Source organism: Pinus tabuliformis, chromosome 7 (assembly GCF_031772625.1).
Source record: "Pinus tabuliformis cultivar Carrire ecotype Pingquan chromosome 7, CPIR1, whole genome shotgun sequence".
Taxonomy (NCBI): Eukaryota; Viridiplantae; Streptophyta; class Pinopsida; order Pinales; family Pinaceae; genus Pinus; species Pinus tabuliformis.
Genome location: NC_142293.1, coordinates 1767562647 through 1767590018, shown reverse-complemented (window position 1 = coordinate 1767590018; position 27372 = coordinate 1767562647). Strand labels below are relative to the sequence as shown.

At 39.9% G+C, this 27372-nt stretch overlaps 1 protein-coding gene across 1 annotated transcript in view; it reads left to right on the top strand.

Annotated features, from left to right (window-relative positions):
• LOC149255425 (pentatricopeptide repeat-containing protein At1g02150-like) overlaps positions 1 to 11252 on the top strand; it is a 71097-nt gene extending 59845 nt beyond the window's left edge. The window contains exon 3 of the mRNA XM_089460486.1: positions 9624 to 11252. Within this exon, the coding sequence (XP_089316612.1) occupies positions 9624 to 10625 (1002 nt within the window). The 3' untranslated portion in view covers positions 10626 to 11252. The remainder of the gene's footprint in view (positions 1 to 9623) is intronic.
• The last annotated feature ends 16120 nt before the right edge of the window (positions 11253 to 27372 follow it).

Below are 27372 nucleotides of genomic sequence, written 5' to 3'. Positions count from 1 at the left end.
ATATAGCCTGTTGATCTAGCTTGGTCGAGCCTCGATCCAGCAAGCGGTCCCAAGCAAAGAGATCCACTAATGAAATCCCTCATATCGGTTTCTGAATGAGGGAGATTCCGAGCAGATATGGGCATATGTCATTATGCCTTCTCTGCTAAAGCGTAATGACATATTGGTCGAGCGACTACGTTCCTCTCCTTAGATTGAGAGCCTGCTTACGCATCCTCTCACTATGGTCGAGCACCTAAAGGTGATGGCGGCCTTATCAGTCGAGCCTGCTTACGCATCCTTGGCGGAGGTTTTCACATCTTTCCCTCCTATTCTTGCCCCACGAGGAGGCGGAGGTTAGGTAGATCCGAACCGTGCAGCCAGCAGATGTGAAAAGCTTAAAGACCTGGCCGCTTTAGTATGGACCAGGACCTCTATTATGGCTGATCCAGTAATGAAGATAGGCTAGTGGTTTATGGCCCGATCCATTTGTTGCTTCTATTCGGCGGTGAAAGAAGGTTGGTTGATTCGGGTGGGGAATATGGAAGCGTGAGGGTGAAGTGGAACCAGCTTCTATATGCATTGAGCGAAACCAGCGAAGAGCGGAACCGGTACGTGCCGGAACACTGGCCAACATCTGGCTTCACTAGCGGCTTCATGAAACGGACTGCGGAGGCTTACAGGGCAGTGAAACAGCCTTTGGGATACCATGCCCTGAGTTCTCCATTCTTATTAGACGTCACTACTATATAATATGTTATTTAGGTACTACATTGCCTATATATGGGGGGGTTTAGGTTTTAGATTGCCTACTAGTTCACGATATAACCCGTATATATTCTGTTATATTAGGCATCGAGCTCGTCGAATCAAGGTGGGTGGTCGAAGAGCCAGGTATGGTAGGCCAAGAACATGATGGTAAGGGATGGGAAGGAGAGCCCACTATTGCTGGTCCTGAAGTGGCTGCTGGGACTGGTCGATCCCACTATACACCACAGGGAGGGAGGGAAGGAGGAGGATGGATGCCTTGCACGTAGCCACTGTTATTACGTATATAATCTGAGAACACGTACGCACTATTATTAGAGGATGCCCCCGGCAGGGTGAGGTAACGAACGCTCGACTAAAAGGCCGCCATCGCTTAATCTTTGCCCATACAACTTGAGTACCCTTCAACTACTTGTCCTTTGGCGGAGGTTTTCACATCTTTCCCTACTCATTTTGCTCCACGAGGACCCTTTAGGGGGCTCGACTGATAAGGAGAGGAGGCGGAGGTTTTGAAAGGTTTCCCTCCCATTCTTGCAGGATAAAGAAAAAGACCCTTTTTGACAGACATGGAATTGACAGACATGGAAAGCCATGTAATGGTAAGGCGTAACGTATTGAAAGCCAGTAAGTAAGTATTGAGGGAAGAAGAAAATAGGACGTAACGTATTGAAAGCCGGGGAATAAATAGGACTCAAGAACCTACTGAAACCCATTTGATTTGATGCCGAAAATCAAAGCGTAATGACATATATAATGAGATCTCTATTTCTTTTTAGACTATATTCTAAAAAAACGTATTGACTCGTATCATGTGGCTAGAGATAGCATAAAGAGGGTGGGTCGTGTGGGTCGCGGGTTAAGGCTAAGTCGTTAGGGGTCGTTAGCGCCTTATCTCCCGCCTTATCTCTTATCTCCCGCCTTATCTCCCTGGCGTTAGCTAAGGTTAAGGGTCTTTCTTTGAATAAACACTCGACTGCAAAGGGGGCGGGGAGCTGGAAGCTTAGGAACGAAGAAGTAGAGGGTCGAACACGAATGATTCTTCCATCCGAGCGAGGTTGGGAACCTCACTGGTGGTGATCGCCGCTTGGTCTTCGATTGACCCTGCATGCAATGGAAGAAGGGGATCTCAAGCCCGCCCGTGAATCTGCATCTATAGCGCACTGGGACGTCCAGAAGAGAGGAGCCTGCGGCCAAGCTAGGTTTTATGACCTAGGCATGCATTCATTAAGGGCACTAAGGCAATTACAAAGTGGTTAACCTCGTAGATGTATATATAGAACGTGAAAAAAGGAATCAAGAAAGGGGGAGCTTGGTCGTGGTAATGAAAAGCTTTGCGAAACGGGTCCTCCAGTTTTGTGGTTGGCCAATCATAGGGGAGTGAGAAAGAACTATATAGAACATTGATAAACTATATACCCATCAAGTGTGATCATTGAACCGGGTGTGTGTAATTGCCATGGTTCTTCGAAAATAGAGGGAGTTTAAGGTGACGTAACAGCATTTTGAGAAGCACTATCCCTCCTGGTTTATGACTTAATTGGCTCGTTAACCGAACGTTCTGTTTTCCGCTTCGTATCCTCTCGCAACAGTAGAACCAACCGTTGGGAAGCGAATCATTACGTAGAGAAAGCAGGAGAAGTGGAACGAGTTCCTTGATGCTTATTGGGTGGGGGGCATATGAATGAGTGAGCGACCCCTAAGTAATAAATATAGGGCCCTTGCTTTAGATCCTTTCTTGATTTTGGAACTGGTGTTAGTAGCTTAGCTAATTTGATATGTTGCTAGTGGTACTGAAGCCTTTGTTGCCACCCACCGTAGTATCTGTCTAAGGGGAATAGCCCCGTCTATACTATATCAATCAGGCTCTCCCTCTCGATCTAGTTCCATCTCTATAATAAATAAGTTCCTATCCGTGTTTCGGCATGATCCTACTCTCCCCGCACCCACTGGGTGTTCCCTACCAAGTGATCCAATCAACAGATACCATTATGATATCCCTCTCCTTAGCTCATCAGGTACCCTTTCTTTCTTCTTTGGTCGGATGTCGAGTGCACTATCACTTTCCTATATATGCTACGGGGCAACCCCCTTACGTATGGATGCATTCATGGGCATGGAAATAGATTTCTTGGCTTGGCCTTCCCTATTTCTTTCTTGGTGGGCATTAGTGCAAGCAAGCAGCCAGCGTAGGCGTAACCTATTCACTCACCTACTATATCTAGGCAAGGCCCATCCGAAATATTCATTGTCCATATGGCCCGATAAAGCGAGAGAAAGAATATCACATGCAAGTGACACTTGAGATTCTTCCTTTCGTTACGCGCCCCCATTTCACGAGCACAACCATCATGCATGAAGAAGGTTTTCTAAGAGAATAACGAACGACAAGAGAGATAGATAGCCAGTTAGGTGGTGCCGCCCAAATAGATATAGGGGCTACCCCTATCACCTTCCAGCCATCCATCTTTGATCCTTCGAACTACCGGGCGGTAAAAGGGAGAGGTGAAATCGCGGGCTCGGGAACCTGGTTATTGGAACACACTCACTCACATGGTAGCGCGCATCCATGGGAGGGGGAATTCGAACCAACCAACACCTGCCAATAAGAACCAAATAAATACATAAATACATATTTACATACATACATATTTGGTCAGAAAATAACCACAAAAGAGACCAGCGAAGAAATAATCGGAGAAGGGGCAAATGGAGAAGAAGCTACCGATCGAACAGGGATGCAGCAGCTCCGTGACTCATCGCACCTATTAGTTAGTTTTCGTCAAATCCCTCACCATATGAATAGTGAGTGACTCCGTCCCTTCGGTGTTCAGTCAGGTTCAATGCCTACCTATTGTGTGTGTGAAATCGGGCAGAACGACTTCTCGCTGTCGCTCAGGTTTTGAGTCAAACTTGACCATTCATTCATTAGATTCTAGTGGACTTGCTATTTTTAGCCCCATGAACTCTCTTAATATGTTATATATGAAGTTTGAGTGATGGTGATCTAAGATAATGATTTTGGTTTAATAATCCCTTGGTGGTGGTGCACTTTAGGTTGGACCTTTTGTTTTGTTGTTATCATGGATGGGTTTTGCTTAGGAGAACATGTTTGATTTACATTGTACAAATCTTTAAACTAAAAAGTGGATCCCCGCATTGTCACACATGTTCATGGTGATCTAATTTGTTGGTAAGTAATTGGGAAGAAGACTATGGTTATACTTGAGCATTAACCTTTGTGCACACATGTTGAGGTTGATTTAACCATTCAAAATTCAAAGCAATCTAATTTATTCAAATTAATGATAATAACTCGGGAACCCTATTTTATATGTTTTCTTTTTACACTTGGACTAGCTATTTGGACTTAATTGAAGCTTTCTAGTGGTGGACCCCACTACTTGTGCATAATTTTTGAGGCACATAATTTTATTGGTTTATTAAAGAGGTTGGCACACTTTTATAGGGCACACTCTCTTGGGTTGGTTGAAAACCTTGATGACATGGCGTATGGAGGAGTATTCTATTGATGAGTTCTAAGCAACTTAGCACATTCTCCTATGCACACTTCAATTGGAGAATATTTTACGTTTTGTTGGGTGGTTGACGTAGCTACATGGCACAATTTTCTAAGGTGCATCCCTTCTAGTGCTCTATTTTGCAATTAGGAAGAATTCAAAAATTAGGGGTCCCACAAATGAAAGGGAGAATAGGTATGTGGGCCTCTTATTAGGCTGGCCCTTATTACATATACATTTAGAGAATTTTTTTTTTCAATAGAACGGTTATGATTTGTTTTATGGAAAGTTTGTTTCAAGGCCAGAACCTTTTACAAATTCAACTTATTCTTCAATTTCCAACATTTGTCCAAACCAAAAAAGACCATTACTTCCACTACGCTTTCTGTCTATTCTATTCTTGAATTGACTGCACTTATAGATCTTCCAAAAGACACCTAAAACCAGTACATACTTGCAAAACATATTCAAAAGATAAATGGAAATTAACTTGCCTACTAGGGACAACCTGTCTTCAACAACTTCTTTAGCTGTTTCCGCTTCCTCGCACCGTTGCTAAATAGGAACAATGTGTTGAGAAATCGATGCAAGTAGATTAGGTTTTGATTTCTCTTTCTTGATAATTACTTGTGACTTATGTTGGCTTCCTTTACTTTATTATCTTATCTTTCATCAAGCAATTACCATATTATGTATGTTTGAAGATCACAAAAACACAAGACACAAGATGTAGGCACTACGCCAAGGCAAAACCCCCCTCGAGGGGAAAACCCAATAAAAAATTCTCTTCCTTCAATAGTTTTCTTTGAGACTCTTCAACCTAGACATAGAAACCTTCCCTCCACACCAAGTCAACCCTTCGAGATCTGACCCCTTTGCAACAACACTTCCACCCCAACAACTTCGACTATGCAGCAACTTACATCATCAGGCAACAACTGGCAGCAACAATACTTGGAAGACTTCGATCTCCCAAACTAGGGCACGAAAGAGTGAGAGAGTATCACCAAAACTTCGTTTTCTTCCTTCTCCTTGGCCTTGACCCAATTCGGATTCCTTTTGGCTTCCTTGATCCACTTCACACTTTTTTAGGCTTCTAGAGAGATATTGAACTAGCTTGAGATGTGATGCTCCAAATGAATTCGATCTCCTTCATTTTATAGGCTCCGGGTGGGGTCAAATAGGTGCCCTTTAGGCTGACTTGATCTCCATTAGGCTGACTTGGTGTGGAGGTTACATAAATCATATTTTACTCAATAATAAACCTTTTTACATGATTCCAAAGCCCAAGAAGGGTCTCTTTAATTGTACAATGACTCTATTGGCTCAATATTAATCCTAGGGGTCCTTAATGGGGACTTTGACTAATATAATGATGACCTAAGCATGAAACCCATGCTTTAATAAGTCATTGATACAATAATCATTTTTTTTCTTATCCTTTTGACTAGTACATTACATAATGACTTAATACATTTATGAAGACTAAACCTAGTTACATTCTTCAAAACAGTGGGTTGAGGAGATCCCATTTCTACGCGATGTTCAAACTACTTCTCCTCCTTTTATCAGATTGAGCTGCGACTTCAAGTTTTCCCAGACGAAAATCCAACATCTTCGCCTTTACCTGCATCCTTTCAAGCCTGACTTAAAGAAGGCCAATTTTTTGATTGACAAGAAGAGTTTGTACTTGATTTCCATCAGCCAACATTTTCCCTTGACTGTTTAGCAAAGATATAATATGTTCCATGGTGGCCGTTATGTAGTCCAATTGCATTGCAATTTTTGCATTCTCCTGCACCACTGTATTCTGCATTATACTGCCCATGTTCTCTATCATTTGTTGATGCGGAGGAGCTCCCGAGAATTGGCTAGTCCAAACACGAGCCACAACCCTAGGTAGGAATACTCAACATGCCTTAGGAGCAGCGCTGCCTACAAAAGCCCCTTCTATCACACTCTGCTTCCTTTCACGGTGCTTAAGAAACTTACTCCCTTCATAAATGCCCTCGTCCATCAATCCTCGACCTGCATTTTTGCAACCAGGAATTGAAATTGCCTTCATCACTATGGTGCTGATCAAGCGTGCCAAATTCAATTCTTGAATGAAAGCCCCTGTCCATCGTTCCTTTATGTAATAACTAGCGCTGGTTCCTGGCCACCAGCCGCCAATTTCCTTGGACTTGCTAACCTGTCTCAGCAAAGTGGGTATTGAAAATCGTGTACCATCGATTGAACAAAGCCCCCAAATTGCTACATCAAATTTCAATGACTCACCATCTTGAATTGAACTCTGTCAATGTTACAATGAGATTCTCGAGATCCCCTTCCTCCTTCCTTTGTGCTTATAGTGCTCAAACCACTTTGAGCTTGTTTTCTTATTACTTTGATCATGGCAAAGGCTTATATAAAAATCTTTCATTATCTTGGAGTATCATCCCTTGATCCAAGGTGGCTCCTTTGTTTGCTAAGGCAACTACCTTGGTGTTAAGATGTCGCTTAATATGGAAGAACTTGAGTTGCAAAATAGGAGTTTATTATATTCAAAGATTTTTTTTTAGTTTGATCACTTTTTGAATGACTATCATCGAGTTCCCAAATACCATTAGATGTTAAATATTCCTATTGCCATTTGTAGCCCTTGCCACAAGGCCAAGAATTCCACTTGGGTATTTCTGATGATCCCCATTCCCCAAACATACTGAGTCTCAATTTCTTCATTGGGGTGAAAGATAACCCTTCCTGCGCTTGCCTCCCCATATACATTTACATATACATATAACCCATATATACCAACATATATATATATATATAGAGAGAGAGAGAGAGACCCTTCTCGTACTTGGAATAAGCTGTGTGACTGGTGGAAGATCTAAATAATAGTGTTCTCAACGAGGGAGCATCACTTCTCTAGCCCATGATGAAGAAGAAAAAGAGGCTAAGAAGCCTTCTGAAGCAACGTGGATTCCAAATCCCCCTTTTCTAAATATGGAAAAATTTTGCTTGGAAAGAGAAGTTAAAAAAGACACTTTTTTCTTAGCATGGATGCTTTCTTGGAGTGCAAATCTACATGGTGAAAGCATATGCTTTATAAAACGAGGCAAGTCAAAGATTCCAAGTCAAGTTGGGCACACCTCCATGAATCCTTTTTTGTCGGGGAACACTCCTTCAGCCCCAAAAAGATGATACGTCCACAAGTTGGGTACCCTGCCTACTTTCTTGGAGAAAGTAAAGTCCACAATGTAAGAAACTTGAGATACCATCCTAAAGGGCCAGTTGGGATCCCTGTCCCTGGGAAAAGAAAGTAGAAACCTTGATTTTCTTGCCTGATCATCACCAAAATCGTCTCCATTGCATGTTATTATCCAAAAATATGACCACTTTTCCATAAATATGGACTTCTAAAAATTGAAAGTTTCCCAAAAAAGTGCAAGTATTACAGCTCTCATCCTCCCATGCGCACAACAAATATTGTATTTCTCATCTAGTGCATGGAACTTTTTGAACTTAAAAATTTGTCGACTCTATACTGGTATGAATGTGAACTAATCCGTGAAGAACGCTGCTTTGAAGACCTCATGTGAGAAACCTGTCAAATCTTCAACTTTGAGAATGAAGATCTGTGACCATCTGGCTAAAGCACTCACAAATAATTGATTCCCAAGGATGTACTGTTGATGATAAATACATCATGGTGTGTATCCATAAATTGTCGATGTTGAATGATGGACTTTGGATGATAAGTTCATCCCTTAATGTATCCACAAATCGTTGATGTGAAATGATGAGCTTTGACAATGAATCCACGCAATAATGTGTCCATGAATTTTTGATGCTAAATTAATCAAGATGAACTTTCTGAAAATTTCATTCTGAGTGATAACAAGTATGATAGCCATTCTTGAACCCTGCATGTCCTTTAACTCTGAGTCTGTTTCTGCAAACACTCCAAAAAACCACATTTCAGAACAATGGCAAAAGTTTGGCAAAGGTGTATTGGTTGGATCAGCGCTATTGCCGATTTAACAATAAGGTGGATGATGTGCTATGACAAGGAGGGAACCTTCAGTAGACTACATTGAAGTGATCAACAATATGCATTGCTCAAGAGTGAATGCCATGCTTAAGAAATTCAGCTTAGACGCTAGTGAGAGTCTGTATGCAGTTAAATGTAAGTGACATTGTAATGGAGTTAGATGTATATATAATAGGGATTGACCTAATATTGGGTCACATCGGTAATGAATGAGAATATATATATATATATATATATATTTTGAGATCAAGATAGTGAGTATTGGATACATGGACTTCTAATTTGGATTTAGGGATGCACTTGGGCTATTCGGGAGTAATTCTAACGTATAAGGAGTTATTGCGTAACTATCATTGTTAGAGCTGTGTTCCATGTCACATTTGGTGTACACGGTGTGTATGCTGGTTTATCATCCTATTCCAAGTATGGGGTTCATAACACTTTTCTCGTCAGCTGCTCTACTAGTGTTCAAGGTCTGGATAACTCTCCTAATATCTCCCATTTAAAAATTTAAAATTGGTGGCCTGAGGTGGGGAAACAATAATAGAGGTGAGCTGGCAGGTCATGAAAGGACATAACATGTGAAATCCAGGATTCCTCAACTTCAATTGGAGGAAACTTTCTTCGCAAGGAGGGTGGACCAAAATCCCCATTATTCAAGGGGTGGGGGCGAGTGAGGTGGGGTTTGTTGTATCTTAAACGGGTATGTCTTCAAACAGGGGGATGCAACTGCATGCTATATTTACTGTGCATTTAATTATAAATGTTTGTTTTTCCTCCTGAATGGATTATATCGTCTCCTGCAGTTTTTCCTGACAAAAGCTTTAAATATCTCTCCAATGAATGGGAATGTTATTATAGATTTCTCAGGGATGATCGATATTGAAAGAACATATGGTCGATGTGTGATACTCTATCCTCTGTTCTTTGATAGCTAAAACACATAAAATAGTTAGTTCTGAAAAGTGCGGTGCTGGGCTACTTGAATCAAGGACCAGTGATCTCTAAAACTGAACTTTTTTTAAAAGGGAGACTCGTGTTAAAGTTAGCCATAGAAGCGATGGAGGGTGTGTTTTTCATTTTATTTTAGTAAAGACAATTGATTATATTGAAACTAGGTTCTACTTTTACTTTTCTGTATTTTTAAATAATGTGATTGCGGTTACTTGTGTTGCATTTGTTTGCAGTTTTATGGTTTTTATCGGTTACTTTGTGTTGCATTTGTTTGCAGTTTTATGGTTTTTATCTTCAAAGAATTTGGGTCTCCTTCTGTTAAATAGTTGATGTAAATTATCTATTGTGCCTTGATAGGGATTTTGCAGATTTTCGAGTGGATGAGCCAAAAGTTTTCATTCTCTTCAGGTGAACTTGCTATCCACTTAGACTTGATAGCAAAAGTGCGAGGCAGTGCCAGTGCTGAAAGGTACTTTGCAGATCTCCGTGATACTAAAAAGAATCGAGACACTTATTCTGCACTTCTGAACTGTTACATGAAAGAGAAAAATATTGAAAAATCAGAGGAAACCATGGAAAAGTTGAAGTACTTGGGGTTAGCTAAATATACTCTTACCTATAATCAGATGATGACACTCTACATGAACACACAGCAATTTGAAAAGGTGCCTTTGGTGATCCAGGAAATGAAGAAAAATGGTATCTCACTCAACGCATATTCTTATAACATCTGGATGAATTGTTGCGCAACTTTTTCGGACATTGATCAGGTGGAAGGGGTGTTCAATGAAATGGTGTGTGATGATAATGTTGATCCAGGATGGACTCATTACAGTACTCTAGCAAACATTTATCTCAAGGCCAAAGTCTTTGACAAGGTAGAATCTGCTTTGAAAGAATTGGAGAGTAAAATGAAAAGAAAGGATCGTGCTGCTTATGATCATTTAATTAGTTTGTATGGTGGCCTAAGGAACAAGGAAGAAGTATACAGGATATGGCAATCTTTTGAATTGGCCTTTTCCAAAATGACCAACAAAAGTTATATGTGCTTTCTTTCTTCATTGGTAAATATTGGGGACTTCGAGGGAGCTGAGGATTTTCTTAAAAAATGGGAATCTCTGGAATCATTTGATGACATTGAAGTATACAATGTTCTCCTTGGTGCTTATGTCAGAAAAGGGTGGTTTCAAAAAGCGAAAGGGCTTTTTGAGCATGTGATGAAGAATGGGTTCCAACCAAATGCCAATACTCGGAGAATCCTTGCAGTGGCTTCACAACCAGCACGCTCAGAAAGCCATGGAAACATTGGCAAGATCGCTTTCGGCCGGACAAATTACTCCATGGCAGCCAATGGCAGCCAATGTCCGTAAGTTTGATAGACATAGCAGAACTCACGACAGAAGATAATATCGGTCCTGATGAAGAAACAAACATCCTTTACAAACAAACTGATGGATTATTTCTGACGAAACAAACATCCTCTACAAACAAACTGGTGGATCATTTTTGAAATTTTTGGTTAAGAAATCTAAACCACAGTTTGTGAAACCGGGAACAGAAATGGGGCGATTGTTTTCTCAAATAGTTGAACAGGAAGAAAATATTTTCAGGTAATGAGGCTAAAGCCTGATGTAAGGGAGAGTTTAGTCACGAGCAACCGCTTACTGCGGGCAATTGTTTTCTCAAATAGTTAGGCAGGAAGAAAGTGCTTTCAGTTGACGAGGCTAAAGCCTAATGTAAGGGAGAGTTCAGTCACGAGTGACCGTCATTATAGTTTTCTTTTACGCAGTGTGAGTTAGTTAGTCGACTTCTGTTTCTTTGGTATTATTATATACATGGTAGGGTTAGTTCTGGTCCTCTTTTTACCTTACAAACGAACATTAAATTCTGCTCAACCTCAAAACAAATACATCTTGAGTGCTCATTTAATTTTTATCTTCCTGTTAAAACTTGTTTATATTTTTCAATTACGAGGTTGAACCTACGGTTCTTAGATATATTCTAGAAATTAGCCTAATGACAGCAGTTGTAATTTGTGCTGATATATCATTTTCATAAGCATTTATGGGTTCCAACGTTGGAGTGTCTTCCAAATATTTATCGACAAACTAATTGCTTTTTTTTTGCATGTGGAAATTTCAATACTCTGTTATATCCACAATTACTAATTGCACTCTTACACTCAGGTTATAATCTCTATTTAGCGTTCCTTCACACTATCCCTATTTAATGTTCCTTGAAGACGAAACATACTGAACCACAACAATAAAATTTTGACTGATCAAGGAATTGCAACTATTTTGAACTCCAAAAATTATGCATGCAATCAACCTGGCCTCTTGAATTTTGGTGCATCCTTATTTCGGCTCTCTTTGTTACTTGAATGATATCTGTGCACTCTTTCATTTTCCTAATTCACTTTGTATAAATAAGTGCGATTTTGCTCACTTACGCAAGTATTTCAAAGCTTTGCCCAACTGAAGCATACAAAATTTGCCCACGGTTTTCTTATTATTATAAGAAAACAATTAATGAAGGGAGAATGCAATGGCATGCAAGTCAAAGTTCCATGAGCTTTGAGACCCCTTTTTAAGAGTAATTAAACTATTTCATTTAATGAAAACAATGTAAAAGGTTTGCTGATAACATTTGTAAGAAATATGTGGTAGAAGAAGTGTTCTGTTATCCTGGTTAAAACTTAGAATTTTTAGAAGCTCAATATGTCATTCGCAGGAATTGAATCTAGGTGAGAAGGATAACAGTCATTCCATCCAACCATTATAGCATCTAATTGACAATTGTTTTGTTTTATCTTTGCTGTAGTATTGTAATCCTTGGAAAAATTTCCTTCCACATTTTTCATTCACATTAACTTTATTTATTTTTTGTTATTGTTATGGATATTTTCTTGAATATGAATATTATAATTCATACAACATTTGGTTTGTTTTGTTTTGTTTAGGTATCACAATAATTCCATTAAAAATAAATGTAAAAAAAATGATTTTGCATTAAAAGAAAATGTAAAAAAAATGAATTTGCTTAAGTAAATGTTGCCACTATTATTCTAATAGTGTTCTTTTATGAATTAAATGATAATTATCAAAATGATTCTAATGGTGCCTACTTCATTTATGAATCTTGAGAGAGAGAAAGAATGCAAATCCGGTTGTAGTTTTCTCTTGAAAATAAAAAACCCTTGCCTTGTCCATGGATGTTCTTTTACAAATTATCAGGTTTTTACCACATAAATCCTCTTTGTATTATTAATATGTGTCATTATTTCTCTATCATTGAATGCTTGAACAGACTCGTAATATCAATATGTTTTAATTTTTTTATTATGACAAGTTAATTATCCAGTGGAAATTTGTTTGTTGAATTAAGCTACTAAATAGTTAAGAAAATGAAATCTCCAAAAATGTTTCAAAGGTTACAATTTCCACAACTTTTAATGTATGACTTCGCAACAATTCTATTTTCCCAAAAGTTTGAGTAAAATATATGAATTCTTTTGTGAAAATAAAATTAATCTTACTTTTATCAATCAATTTCATGAATAATATTGCAGCTACTTTGCATCTCCTATATCCTGTATTCGTTTTGCATCTCCTATATCTTATACTCATTTTGCCAACATTATATTAAGAGAAAAAGAAAAGCGCTCAAAACCATACAAAATTAAAATTAAAATTTGATTTTCAATTAAAAAATCATCACAACAAAATTGATAAAAAGGGAAAAGGCAACTAAAGGAAGTGTAAGGCAGATTATTTGTGTAAAAACAAAACTGGTATTTGATCCAACAATTAAATCACTTTGGTGAGATGACATTTTCCATGGTTTGTTGACATTTTGATCATAATATCATGTGATGTTGCATTTACACATGGGCTTGTAGAGAAAATACTAATTTTGAGGATACAAATATTTTGTAGGAAGAATTTCAAATTATTGTGATTGATTTCTTGATATTTTGAACTACCATGGTTAATTTGCCTAGAGGATGCACTATTATATACTTGCAAACAAAGACAAATCATGGCTATAGTTTATAGTAATTGACATACCATACAAAAAATCTCAAGAAGTTCAATTTCACTATGAAATGTCCAATATCCACTGCCTACTAAAAGGTGGAACATTGTTTGGTCTCTAAACATGTTCCCTCACAAAATGATAGGAATGTCTCAATTCTTTAACATTTTTTCCCTTATAGGATTTTAACTACGAGATATTGGGAATCCACCATCTATCAAAAGGTGAAATATAATTTGAACAATTTGGTGTTTAACCATCTTTTGACTAAATTTTAATGACTACTTGATTGTTTAGTAATCCCTCCCTTCTAGGATTTTATTTATCATTTTTTCGGGTAGAGCCAACCCTTGTGGGATTTTATTTATCATGATTTTGGTTAGAGCCAACCCTTGTGGGGCCTATAGCATATACCTAATTTGATTGAGAATTTATTGATTTTGAAACATAGCTAAATGAAAATTTATTTATTAGACAATTTTATACAAAATTCTTCATTGTTGCTAAAAATGGGAATTCAATTAGAAACTCAATGGTCAGAATTTTCATGACGCAGTCTCTGTAGTTCAAAATGTTGAGAAATCTAGGGCATTGACGTTAGATGATTTCTCTTCTATTAGTGACTGTTTGTGAATGCTTTTTACTTGTTCAGATTAGGATCTTCGTCATGTTAGATTATTAGTATTCTTCTTCATCAAACAGTAAATAATGGATGAACATAAATAGATAAGAGACACATCGTGTAGGCTATGAGCCAAGGCCAAAACCTCTCACTCTTTGAGAGGAAAACTCACACAAATTCTTCTTATAGAAATTCCAATTGATGAATACCAAGACCAAGACCCTGACCCTTGACCTAGTAGCCCCTCCAAAACCAAGACACACATTCTCTTGACTGTCCTCTTCTTGACCCATCTTCCACCGAGATCTTCATCATTGTCTGGATACCGAGACTGCCTTGACACTCACCACCGCATTGACATCGAGATCTTCACCACTGGTTTGACACTGAGATCTTCACCATTAATTTGACACCGAGATCTTACTGCACCGAGACAAAGGTATAATTCATTGTTCCTTCACTGAGTCCCTTTTCTTTGATAACTGTAATAGAGGACGAACCACAAAATCTTCACAACTATTGATCTTATGAAACCATAGAGAGGCTTCTGAATTTCTTACTACAATGATATCCGAATTTACTTCACTGTGACTCACCACCAAAGCTAGTGATTCGAATTGCTTGATCACTGTACTAGAGGTCCGAGCCCATCATTGTTATCCATCCGAAAAATATCTACGTTATTGATTTGAGGCTTTTGCGATTTGTATTCTTTGTAGTACTATCTTCCAGAGTCATCGCATTTATGTTTGATTGGAATTGACGTTTCGAACCAACCTTTGTGGTACATCATCAAGATTAGATCCATGAGTGAAATAAGTCATAACTCAATAAGGTTTAAATAAGGCTAGGGTTGAGATGGGAATGAATAACGTCTGACATGTTGGATGATGTAATTTTACTTTATAATTGTTTATTTTTATTTTTTTTATTATTAATTTAGTCATTGTTTATTGGTTTTAATACATAATTTAGTATTTAGTTTTTTCTTTTTTAGTTTAAAATTAAGATTATAGTTATAAATATTAATTAGTGATTATTATCTAATGAATAATTAATTTTATAATTAATTAATTAATTAATTTATGAATGTTAGTGATATGATTGAAATGAATAATGATATATGTGATATGGTAGGATTGAAATGAGTGTTAATAATATGACATATATAAATGTGAATTATATATGATATATATGCTTTATCCTAATTTTTAGTTATAATAAAATTTAAATATGATATACTATAATCTAATATATAATGATGTATATTAAAAACACAATTAGTGACTAGTAATGATTTAAAAACTAATGTTATTGCTATGCATACTAAGTTAAATATTATTATTATTAATATAATATATAATGATGTATATTAAAAACATGATTAGTACCTAGTGACTAGTAATGATTTAAAAACTAATGTTATTGTTATGCATATTAAGTTAAATATTATTATTAATTCCAAATATTAGTTTAATAATTAAATTAAATTAAATATTATTTATTTATGTATTTATCTTTATTTTGTTTGAATTAAATGTGTTTAGACTTAATTATTTTATGCACTTATTGATTTAATTAAACTAAATTTATCATATTAATTAATTGATTGATTGATTTATTATTGTTATTTTTTAATGATTATAGAAAGGGTTTATACTTAATGGTCTAAAGGAGAAGGGTTTAATGAATTTAGGGGTTTCTTTTTTTTTTGGTTGTTTGTCATGGCGAGGAAGATCATGGAGGTCCAGTCGAGGGATGAGAAGGCAATGACATTTTTTATGAGAATGAAGGATTAGAGGTAAGAGTCGGGATCCAATTGTCACTAATTTTCCAACCATTATCGCTGTTGAGGTTATTAGGGTGTTTACCTATTTTGATGGCTTCCCTGAATTTTCGATGGTGATAATGGTCAATTTTGGCCACAACACATGAGTTTTCAATGCAAATATGATGATTTGTTTTATTGGAGTGCTCGGCTAAAGCTGAGGTTTTGGAGCGGTTATGTTTGATGTCAGCGGCATGTTCTTGAATCCTGGTTGAGATTGATCTATCGGTCTCACCAATGTAGGTTTTGCGACAAGAACAAGGGATCAAATAAACCCCTTTGTGGCATTTGGGGTCAATGGGATCTTTAACTGATTTTAGGCATCTGCTAATGGTGCTCATAGGTTTGAAGGTGGTCTTTATATTATTCTTCTTTAAAATATGCAAGATTTTATTTGTGGTGCCCAATATGTAGGGGAGGTTTACCTTACCAGCATACTTATCCATGGGTTGTTTGTTTTTAGGGTTCTCAGCTTTCTTGAAGGCTTTGATTCCTTGGTGTCTTCTATATCCATTCTTTTCAAAAACATCCAAAAGATGGTTCTTTTCTTGTTCAAAATGATCCTAATCCGAAATGCGAACGACCCTGGTAACCAAAGTGTTGAGTATCCCTAGTTTTTGAGTAGGATGATGGTGTGAGCTGGCGTGAAGGTAATGCTCTGTGTGTGTTTTCTTACGATAGACTTGGTGAGATATTGTTCCATCCTGGTTTCTTTTGATAAGGATGTCAAGAAAGGGAAGGCTCCCCTTCTCTTCCATTTCCATGGTGAATTGGAGGGAACTAGATTGACTGTTGATGTGTTTTAGGAAATTGTCTAGTTTTTCTTTACCACGAGGCCATATAATAAAGGTGTCATCGAGAAATCTTTTCCAGAGTTTAGGTTTTAGCGGTGAAGACTCAATGGATTTAGTCTCGAAATGTTCCATAAATAGATTGGCAATGATGTGAGACAAAGGTGATCCCATAGCCACACCGCATGTTTGCTCATATATATCATCTTTATAACTGAAAAAGGTTGATCTCAAACAAACTTCTACTAATTTGGCTATGTCTGGATCAATGACTTTTTGGATTACCTCCATGGCTTCACCTATGGGAATATTAGTATAAAGTGATTTCACATCAAAAATCACTAAGATGTCCTTTTGTCTATGTTGTTAACAATGATCATCCTATGAAAATCTCAGAGGAATCCGAACTATCTTACTGTGCCAAAGATCCGATTTTTATCTCTGTCTTACCCATACGAAAACATAGAGATATCACCGAACTGTCTTCTATACTTCATCACTAAAACTTCAGAAGAAATCTGAACTTGTGTTGCCACCGAAAATCTCAGACATCCGAACTTTTGTTGCCATTGAAAACTTCAAAGAGATATGACCGAAATTTTGTCTTTGGGGAATAGGTCGAGGTGCCTATTTATAGTGGTTTTTCCATCATATATAAGCCGACATGAGTTTATGAACCAGTGTGTCTTCAAAATGTGAGCTGACATGAGTTCCTTTATTTATCTTGAGGCCAACATAGGAAGAGGATTGTGTGCTTGTCGTTGGAGGGCTATTTTAGACTTATATACAATTGACACATCCCCAAGAAGGGTTCTTCACACATGACATAGACTCTTTGACTTTTAATGACCAATCCTAAGGCTCTCAATGGGAGCCATCTAAAATAAAATCACTTGCTCATGAAACCCATGAAGCAAGGCTTACAATAATAATTTTATTTTCTTCATTACATCATTTTACAAAAGTCACAATTACATGTCATTATAAAGGCCGAACCTAGTTACACTTTTCAACACTCCCTCTTAACTAGGCAGGTATTCATAATGGTACTTGGTCATTCTCAATCTGAAGAATTTCTCATAGGAAGAATCATATTGGTAACCCATCTATCTAGCATCATATCAACCAACATTGTCACATAACAAGGCATTGACTAACAACTCTATCCATATGATCAGAGCACAATGCTGGCAAGACCAATGATTCATAGACACCAAAATCATTGTCTCTCAAGGTAAATACTCCACTCGGGTGTTCATAGAGTATGGCCTTCTTTGGACTATTCTTATCTTGGATAGCCAGTCCTCAAAGAATATCGGTCCACGACTACTCTTATCTTGGATGCCCTATCTCATCCTCAAAGAGTATCGGATGCCAGATGATTACCCAATCCTCCATTTTGTCTTCCCAGGTGAAGACCAGAATGATGTGTCTATCTCTTCCTCTCAATTAGGGAGGACATATCAATTCCAATAACGGAATGTACTCATTCCTACAAAAGGAATGTACCTAAGCTCCCTCTTGGCTTAGGAATTTCCAAGTTTCTTCCAAGTAAGAAACTTGCTTTCAGGCTCCCTCTTAATTAGGGACCTACAACAGCTCCTCGACCAACTGCTTGAAGAGCTCCTTCTTTCGATGTCATGAATTTCTTTGTCTAATAGTCTTCATATTTGTGTCTTCTACTTAGGGCACAAACCATCCATCACTTCCATCCACGAGTTAGTCATGTCATCATTCCTTTCATTAGAAAGTGATCCATCAATATTCATCCGCCCTTGCTTTATGTCATGCTGCTTTTTTCATGCCATTTTTTTCGGAAGGATCTTACATCCTTCTATATTGTCCTCTGGGAAGTCATCCATAGTTCTTCCCTTTGGCAGTCTTGCATAAGCCCTTCCAGATATTTGTTCAAAAATAAGAAATGAACACTTAAATCAAAATTACCTTTGTGATGGTCTTTCATCATGACATCTTCTTGTAGGTATCAACATCCTGCATACATGTTGACACATCTCCCAACAATATCTATTGTCAAGGGTCTCCATATTTTTCAGACTTCCATCCGAGTCTTCATATCTTTCCAGGAGATTTCCTAGTAAAATCTTTCTTGGTCTTCTGGATGTTGATTGCCTTTACCATGGCTGGTTGTCTCACGATCTCTTCCTTCCTTTCTTCACACGTTTCTTTCCCAGGAGCTTCCAATCAGAGTTCTTCAATTGTAGTCAACCACCTCATACTTTGTATGAGGACATATTATGTTGATTTCATCTAGTGTGACTTATGCCTTTCTGCATCCTTTCAGAGGAGGAGATCCTTTTCCCTTGATCATGCTTCTCAAGATAGAAGTAGTGATCCATGTTACCTGCAACAATACGACATGAAATTATAATATTAAATACAAGCATACATACCTCATTTACCCTTAGGCCATCTAGGCTTCTTTAAACAACTTCCTTGATTGAAAAGACCTTCAACCCCTTGATATGCTTCATCTCTTACATCATTATACCATATCCCATGAACTCCACAAGTTGGAGTCCTTGATGAAACACTTGCTTCCTCTCTAGATCGGTGAACCCTTCGATGAGGATTCCATCAGAGAATCTTGAGAATATTTCATATCCCTATCTGGCAGATGTATGATGAACCTTGTCCTAGATGACTTCTTCCTTTCCTTAAGTTTGTAATGAGGTTTCCAAGAGCTATATCCTTCATATTTGACTGCCATGATTTTGTTCTATACATCCTTCATTTTTCTTATGGTGAAGTCACTAGCTCTTGTTTCTATTGCTTCCATGATGCCACGATGCATCTTATTATTTATTATAGCCATATCCTATAACATAATATTTAGGATCTGTGACAATACCTTTTGTGAGGGAGGCTTGGTGGGCTCCAGTATTGTAGCAATAATGCTACAACTCATGGGGCTTCTTATCTCTAATTTTATCAACCCGGTAGTTCGTACAAACTTGGAAGCGACGATGCTGTATGCACAAGTACTAGCTCTTGTCGCAACAGTCACTTGGTCAGCTGGCACAAGTCCGTTAGGGCTCAAGCCAACTTCTATATGCTCTCAGAAGAAGCTTTCTAAATGATGGACGAAGGCTATCTCAAAGGAAATTAATCTACTTTGCAAAAATGAACTGAAAGCAAACCAAAACAAGGAAACCCTAGTAAACCCTAATCTGACTAGTTTAACCTCTATGGTGCAATAGTGAGAGTGCAAATGTCTAAAAATGATTCCATTACTTCTAATGATGTGAAATGCATGAACTCAAACTACTTCCATGAAAAAGAAAATTGTTTTTGTATTTTTGCTCAAGTAGATGGAGTGATTATGAATTTGTTTCTTATTAGGGTTTGGCTGTGCAGAGGTGGTGCGAAGGGAGAGAAAGCTTGGGAAAGGTCAGGAGGGCTAGGAGAGGTCCCAGAGGGTCCCTAGCATCAGTCCACAGAAGTCTACAACGTTCAGGTGCTCGGCAACCAAGTTTGCAGGCTTCTACAGGATGTCTGCAGGGGATCCTACAGGAAACTAAGGAATTCTACAGGAAATCTGCTAACTTCTACAGGATGTGCTGTAAGTGGAAGTTTTGGGTGATGGTGAAGTGATGGAGCGGTATGGGTGGATAGGTAAGGTGGAGATGGAGCTTTTGATGACTCAGGGGCAGAGAAATAAGATGGAGAGAGAGTGCACGAAGTTGGTTGGTGAATAGAAGGATGGAAACAACGAAAGGTCAAAAAGATGGAGCTACGTGGGCAATGGAAGAGTTGGAAGGTGAACGAGCTGAACAGAGGTCGAGTAAGTGGATTTAGGCGTGGTTAAGAAGAAGAAGAAGGAAGTGGAATGATACTGAGCAGTGTAAATGAAACAAATTGCTTATGTCTTGCACCAAAACGAGAATCCATTAACCTGTGCTACCTGTGCTATTAAACCAATGAATAGCAATGTAAATCATGAAGAAAAGTCGTGCATGGAATTGCAATGAAGAAGTATGGCTCAAGAGTGAAATGCATGGAAGGATCCACGATTAAAACGACTGTGTTGCAGCTTGCATAAAAGTAGAAAAAGACTGCGTTTTTTTGGTGGTTGGTATAGACTGCACCCCAATCCCTAAACAGAGATGGCAGTGAAGGCACTAACAACCTTTTCTTGGAGTTCCAGTGAATTACAAACCTCCTATTCTGATCTAAGCAACTGAAAGTGATTCAACCATAAGCTAATCCTACTCAATCTCATTAAAGAAATCAAATCAGCAGACTGTGTTCTTACAATGTATATCAAACAAGGAAACAAAGTGCTGGAAAGAAAGGCAAATAACACTACAAGAAGAGGAGATCTATTGATCTCAGGTTGGGCCCTAACCTGAGAGCTATAGCTCCCTTAAAAGCTCAGAATTAGATCCAAATCTGCTTGCCTTTATTCATAATCAAAAGTCTAATGTCATGCCAAAACTGGCTTACAAAAACAAACACCGAGCTGTGCTCAGAAATTACAATATCAGTCCAAAAGTTCAAAAAGATCCTAACAAAGGCTACGACCTTCATATTTATACACAATGAAGATCAAGCTGGCTTCCTCCATTCGTGGAGCTTGGCTGTCCAACTGAAAGTCAAACTGCTGATCCTGTAGAACGTGTTGGCTGCCTTTAAGCTCGGTGGGGAGAGCTGATGGAGCTCGGAGTTAAGGTGAAAATCACGAGGAAGGTCATCAAGACTGTGGACAACCTCCCTATGAACCCGCAATGTCACCTTTGCTGTCTCCTTGTCTCCATTTGCGTGGTCTTTTGCTCTCTTTAATGCCAAAAACCTGAAATCATCATGTATTAGCCACATAGATATAATGCCTACCCTTCTTCCTACAAACAACACGAATATACTAAGAAATGAATGCATAAGTGATAAAAGATGAATGGTTGAGCAAGGTAAGTAGGCCAATATGAGCCCAAATTGTACCAAAAATTGGGGCTCATCATCACCCCCCAGCTAAAATATTTTCTCATCCTTGAGCAACTTTGCTCCAGCTCCTTGTCCTTGGCCGAGAACTAGGGCCCGGAGCATGCTCTTCCTTTCCTGTTCTTGGTGGTCCTGCCTCTTCTGCCCCTGGCGGTGACGAGGGTGGCGCTTCCTCCCCCTTTCCTGTTTCCTTGAGCCGGGCTTCAGAAGCCGATTGGCCTATCCTTCGTGTCCAGGAATTTATTTTTGGGCTTCCCCTCTCGGGGGTGGCCGATGTTTTAGAGGGGGATCTTTCACTGGGTGAAGTAGGGACACCCCCTAAAATGGTTTGGCTGCTGGGTGGAGGCTGCGGCTTGCCCGTGTTTATTCTCTTACTTCTCCTGGCTTCAAAAGGTAGAGGGATCTCCCTCTCTCTCTTCTCCTTCGGCTTTGGAGGTGTACTGAGGGCGGCCAGCGCAGCTGCTGCCTCCTTTTCGAGAATGCCAACCTTCTCTTTCTTGCGTTTTGCTTTCTCAGGGCTCCCTGTAGAGGGCCCCTTCTTTTCTGATTTCGGGCTTCATGTAGAAGACCCTGCTTTACCCACTTCCGGGCCTTCTGTAGAAGACCCTTTCTTTACCAATTTTGGGCTTCCTGTAGAAGACCCGGTTTTAGCCACTCTCAGGCTTCCTGTAGAAGCCTCTTTTTCAATGATTTTCGGGCTTCCTGTAGAAGCCCCTTTTGCCAATTTCGGGCTTCCTGTAGAAGCCCCTGTCTCTGTTTTTGGGCTTCCTGTAGAAGCCTGTTTCTGCTTTCCTGTAGACACGGGTGTCACCACCTTTGCTTGCTTTGCTGCATGGGTTTTGCTTTTTGGTTTGGTTGCAGGTGCTGATGAGGTACTTGGGCTGATGTGGACCACCTCAGCTTTGTCCGTTCTGCTCTTCAACCTCTTTTCTCTTGCTGACAAGATGGGTGTGCCACCTTTTTCTTTGTCATCCTTTTTCTCATGCTTATTCTTTTGTTCTTTCTTCTGCACTGTGGTCGGGGTCTTCTGGCCTGTTTCTTTCTATCCTTCGGCCACTGCTTCTTTTTCCTCACAGTTGGAGGAACCCGTTTCTTCAATCAGCATTCTTATGTCTCCATCTCTTGTCAAATTCCTGAATGATTCCCATGAGAGGGGAACCTTATATGAATGAAGCGCATCCTCCACAAGAAGTTTGATCAACCCATGGTGGGCTACCTAATCTGGTATGCCTTCTTTTAACTTTGTGGCACACTCAATTAGAGACTGTAACAGGAAATAAGGAATGCTCAGTTTCTCTTCTACAGGAAGATCAATCCGGTGCCTCAATTCAGTGAGCAACCGAAAGTGATATGCGTACAAGATGCTAAAATGGCCTTCACAGGTTATATACTTCATTATTTGCAGGCTGACTTCATTCCATGGTGGCAGCAAGCTGGTTCTTCGCACCCCATTTTTGTCCTCCGAGAATTCCTCCTCAGGTGGAAAGAATTCTTTCTTGGCCTGCTGGCTCAACTTCCTTTCTTCCTTATCCCATGGCAAACCCATCGGAATTCCAGTAATTCGACTGATATATTGCGGGATGAGCTTGAGGCTTAGACCTCTGAAGTTCACTGTGGCCAGTGTCTTGGATTTCGGCTTCAGAGCCTGCAAAAATTCTTTTGCCACTTCATCATCGTACCCCTGCAATTTGTCACAAAAAGATATCCATTGAACCCTTGTGAAGAGCTCTACTACTTCCTAGTTTTCCCTTAACTTGGTTGAATCAGTGGGTTCTCGTCTTATAAACCCACCCGGCATGATAAAACAGTTTCCTTAACCAGAGGTGGTGATTGTGGAAGAAATTTGGTTTACTGAGACAGAGCGTAGAATGTCATGCACATAACCCACAAAACTTATCCCTGAGGAAATTAACACAATTTAGTTACTCGACATCCTGTAGAATGACAGTATAGGCACAACAGACAACAATTTCACCATTTTTCTATGACCAGACTGTGGACGACAATTCTGCCACCTTTAATAACCAGTTGCATGAAGAGTTCAGGGTTACCTTTTTAATTGGCCACCTTTTTACGTGAGGCACCCGCTTTCCTGTAGAAACTGCGTTCCTGTAGGATGACAGCGTTCTTGTAGAATGACAGCGTTCCTGTAGAATGCAGCGCGCGATTTTCGGGAGAGACTGCAGTCGGTCTGCGCCTTGGGTGTGCTTCTCAATCGTTCTGATAACCAAAGGCTCGGCGTATCAAACTGCAGAAGGATCAGGATAGCCGCTCGAGTTCAAAACGGTGGTTGATACATGCATGAGTGCAATCTAGCCGATTAGATTTTGAATTCGGCGGAATCCGTGGCGCGGGGGTGAGCTGTCCCCGCCGGACCGTTGGGTGACGTCACCCCATCATTCAACTGCGCGTTCACTTGCTGCCACATCAATTCCCGCAGATCTACCACCGCCTCTTCTGTTAAACTCGTTTTTTTGACGGGATTGCTCTCACGTGCGTGCTGCCCATTCTTTTTGTCATGGCCGCCACTCACACATCCAACTAGACCATTAACTGGCCGATGTGGCCGGCCAAATGGCCATACGGTCGCTCAACCATTCACCTTTACACTTAGCAATCAATCAAAGTAACATTCATGCAATCTGATGGAAGGAAGGGTCGAGACACTTACCTGCACGGCTGCACACGATGTTTCGGCTCTTTGGACGCTGATGAGTCGATTTACCCGCTGCTGGCGAATTTACATAGGCCCGGAGGTCCATGTTCACAAGCTGTCGACGATGGATGGGATGTTTTAGTTGCATTCGCCCACGTTTCCTTGCATATGGCCTGCGCTGTGAATGGTATCCACTCTAGCAGGCTTAACTGTTACAGGACTCCCGCGGGATGTCTTGGAACAGTTCTTCCTCCTTGGGTGCATGCTGCACGAAGATGGATGGCCTCACGATCATGCTCCTGGAGCTTCTGGCTGACTGTGATGAATATGGTGTGAGATCTCTAACGTTTTTTCATTTACAATTTGCTTTTTCTCGAGGCTCCTCGATCTGCTTTGCTGGTGCAGGTAACTTTGTTGCATGCCGACAAGGATGGTGGAGCAAGATAACAACAATGTGCAAGGGTGGCAACAGTGGCTTGCATGCGTCCAAACCGATCCTTAGCCGTTAGATCTCCTCATGAAATGAATTCTGGGCCGTTCTGGGCTTCTACAGGAAGTTTCATGTAGAAATACAGAGCTTCCTGTAGAAGGGCTGCGTTTCCTGTAGAGAGTCTGCACCTTCCTGTAGAAAATCTGCATCTTCCTGTAGAAACTCTGCATCTTCCTGTAGAAAATCTGCGTCTTCCTGTAGAAGACTCAAGCTGTAATAAAATTGCACATACCTTGGAGAAAATGAGTATTATTGGAGGAGGTGCTGGTGAGGTGTCCTGACTGCATGATGAGGACCCTTGGCTTTGAGTTGAGAGGCTTCCTCTCCTCCATAGAACACCTGCATGCAATTTTACATAATGAATCTGCTGACCTTGTTTTTTCTTGTGTTTTTTTTTTTTTCTTTTTTCTTTTTTTTTGAAAGATAACAGGGGCGCCTCATTGAGGTTTTCACCCTTGCCATCTGCCTTAAGCGCCTCAAAGAGGTTTTCACTCAAGGATCTTTTTCCAATCTCTTTTTTTTTTTTTTTTTGAAAAGACAATAGGGGCGCCTCAATGAGGTTTTCACCCATACCACCTGCCTTGGGCGCCTCAGAAAGGTTTTCACCCAAGGATCTTTATTATCTATTCATTTATTTATTTATTTATTTTTATTTTTAGATTCTTCAGGGTATGCCCAAAGCAGAGGCAGAACCCTTCTCTATGACCAACACTGCCTTCTCCATAGTTTTGATGAACTCTTGTCTTGAGGGAGGCTTCCTGTAGATCTTCAATCGATGCCCATTGACAAGCACGTGGATGGCTTCCTCATCAATGGTCCGAATAAGAACGGATCCATTGTCATGACATTTTTCCACTGAATATGGCCCTAGCCATCTGGTTCTCAGCTTTCCCTTGAAATCTTTGTATCTGGAGTCATACAACAAAGCCCAATCTCCCGGCTGGAATTGCTTGTCATGGAGATGCTGGTCATGCCACACCTTTCTCTGAAGTTGAACCACTTCTGAGTGAAGGAGGGCCTGCATTCGATGCTCATCCAGTCCATTCAGCTGCAATAACCTTTCTTGTTGTGCATGGCTGAGATCTAGGTCCAGCTGAGCTGCCATCCTCAAAGTGTTGTATTCAAACTCAATGGACAACAAAGCTTTCTTCCCATAGACCAACTCATAAGGTGTGAAGCCAGTGGTGGTGTTCCAAGTGGTGTTGTAAGCCCATGTGGCTTCAACCAGGCGATCTGCCCAGTCCTTTCTGCTGCTGCTCACCACCTTAGTCAAGATCCCTTCTAATGATCTATTGGTGACTTCCACCTGCCCATTTGCTTGAGGGTGATAGGGGGTGGAAGTCCTATGCTTGATCTTGTGATGAGCTAGTAGATCTTTAACTAGGTTGGAGGTGAACTGGCTCCCTTGATCAGTGACCAGCTCTCTTGGATAGCCAAACTTATAGAAGATGTTTTCTCTTAGGAACTCGGCCACCTTTTCTTCTGTTGCTGCTTTGATTGCTTTGGTCTCTGCCCACTTTGTCAGGTAGTCAGTGCACACAATGATGTAAGACCTTTGCCTCGAAGGAGGGTTGATTGGGCCCACAAAGTCCATACCCCACTTCTCAAATGGCTCAAGAGTCACCTGAGGTTGGAGAGGCATCTCATCCTTTTGGGTCGGTTTCCCCATTCTTTGGCATTGGTCACACTGGCTGACATATCTTCTGACATCTTGATGAAGTGTGGGCCAATAGTAGCCTACCTACAGGATTTTGAAGGCAGTTCTCTTTGCTGCAAAATGTCCTCCACAAGGCCCATCATGACAAGTGAGGAGGATATCAAAGACTTCCTCCTCCCTTACACAACGCTTTAAGATCTGATCGGGTCCAAGCTTGAACAGATTGCCCCCGATCCAAGTAAATGAGGCACTTTTTCTGATGATTATTCTCTTCTCTCTTAAAGATAGGTGCGGAGGGAACTGTGCTGAAACAAGGTAGTTTGCTATATCAGCAAACCAGAGAGAGAGTATTGAAATAGAAAACAGATGTTCATCGGGCATCTGGTCATCCACCGTTCCATCCTCATCTGCAGACAAATCCAATCTAGATAAAAAGTCAGCAACAACATTTTCTCTACCTGGTTTGTCAACAATGGTCAAATCAAACTGCTGCAATAAAAGTAACCATCTAATAATACGAGCATTCACATCTGGTTTATTCATTAAATATCTAATTGCAGCATGGTCTGTATGTACAAAGGTTTGATAGCCAGTAATATAATGTCGGAACTTGTTCAGTGCATGGACCACAACCAAGAATTCTTTCTCGGTTATAGTGTAATTCAGCTCAGCTTTGGACAAGTTTTTGCTAACAAAGTAAATGGCATATGGAAGTTTTTTCTCAACTTGTCCTAAAGCTGTACCTATGGCTTTGTTCGAGGGATCAGTGTGGATATGGAAAGGTAGGGCCCAGTTTGGACCTCTCAGGATTGGGGCTGACACCAACTTGTCCTTCAATTCATTTAAAGCCCTCTGACAATCGTTAGTCCATTTAAACTCCACATCTTTTGCCAACAGGCCAAACAATGGCGAGGCTAGCTTGCTGAAGTCTTTAATGAATCTCCGGTAATATCCTGCTAATCCCAAGAAACTCCAAACATCCCTTACCTTTTGAGGAGGTGGAACCTTCTTGATGAGAGAAATTTTGTTAGGATCCACCTGCAACCCTTGGCAAGAAATGGTATGGCCTAGCACGGTCC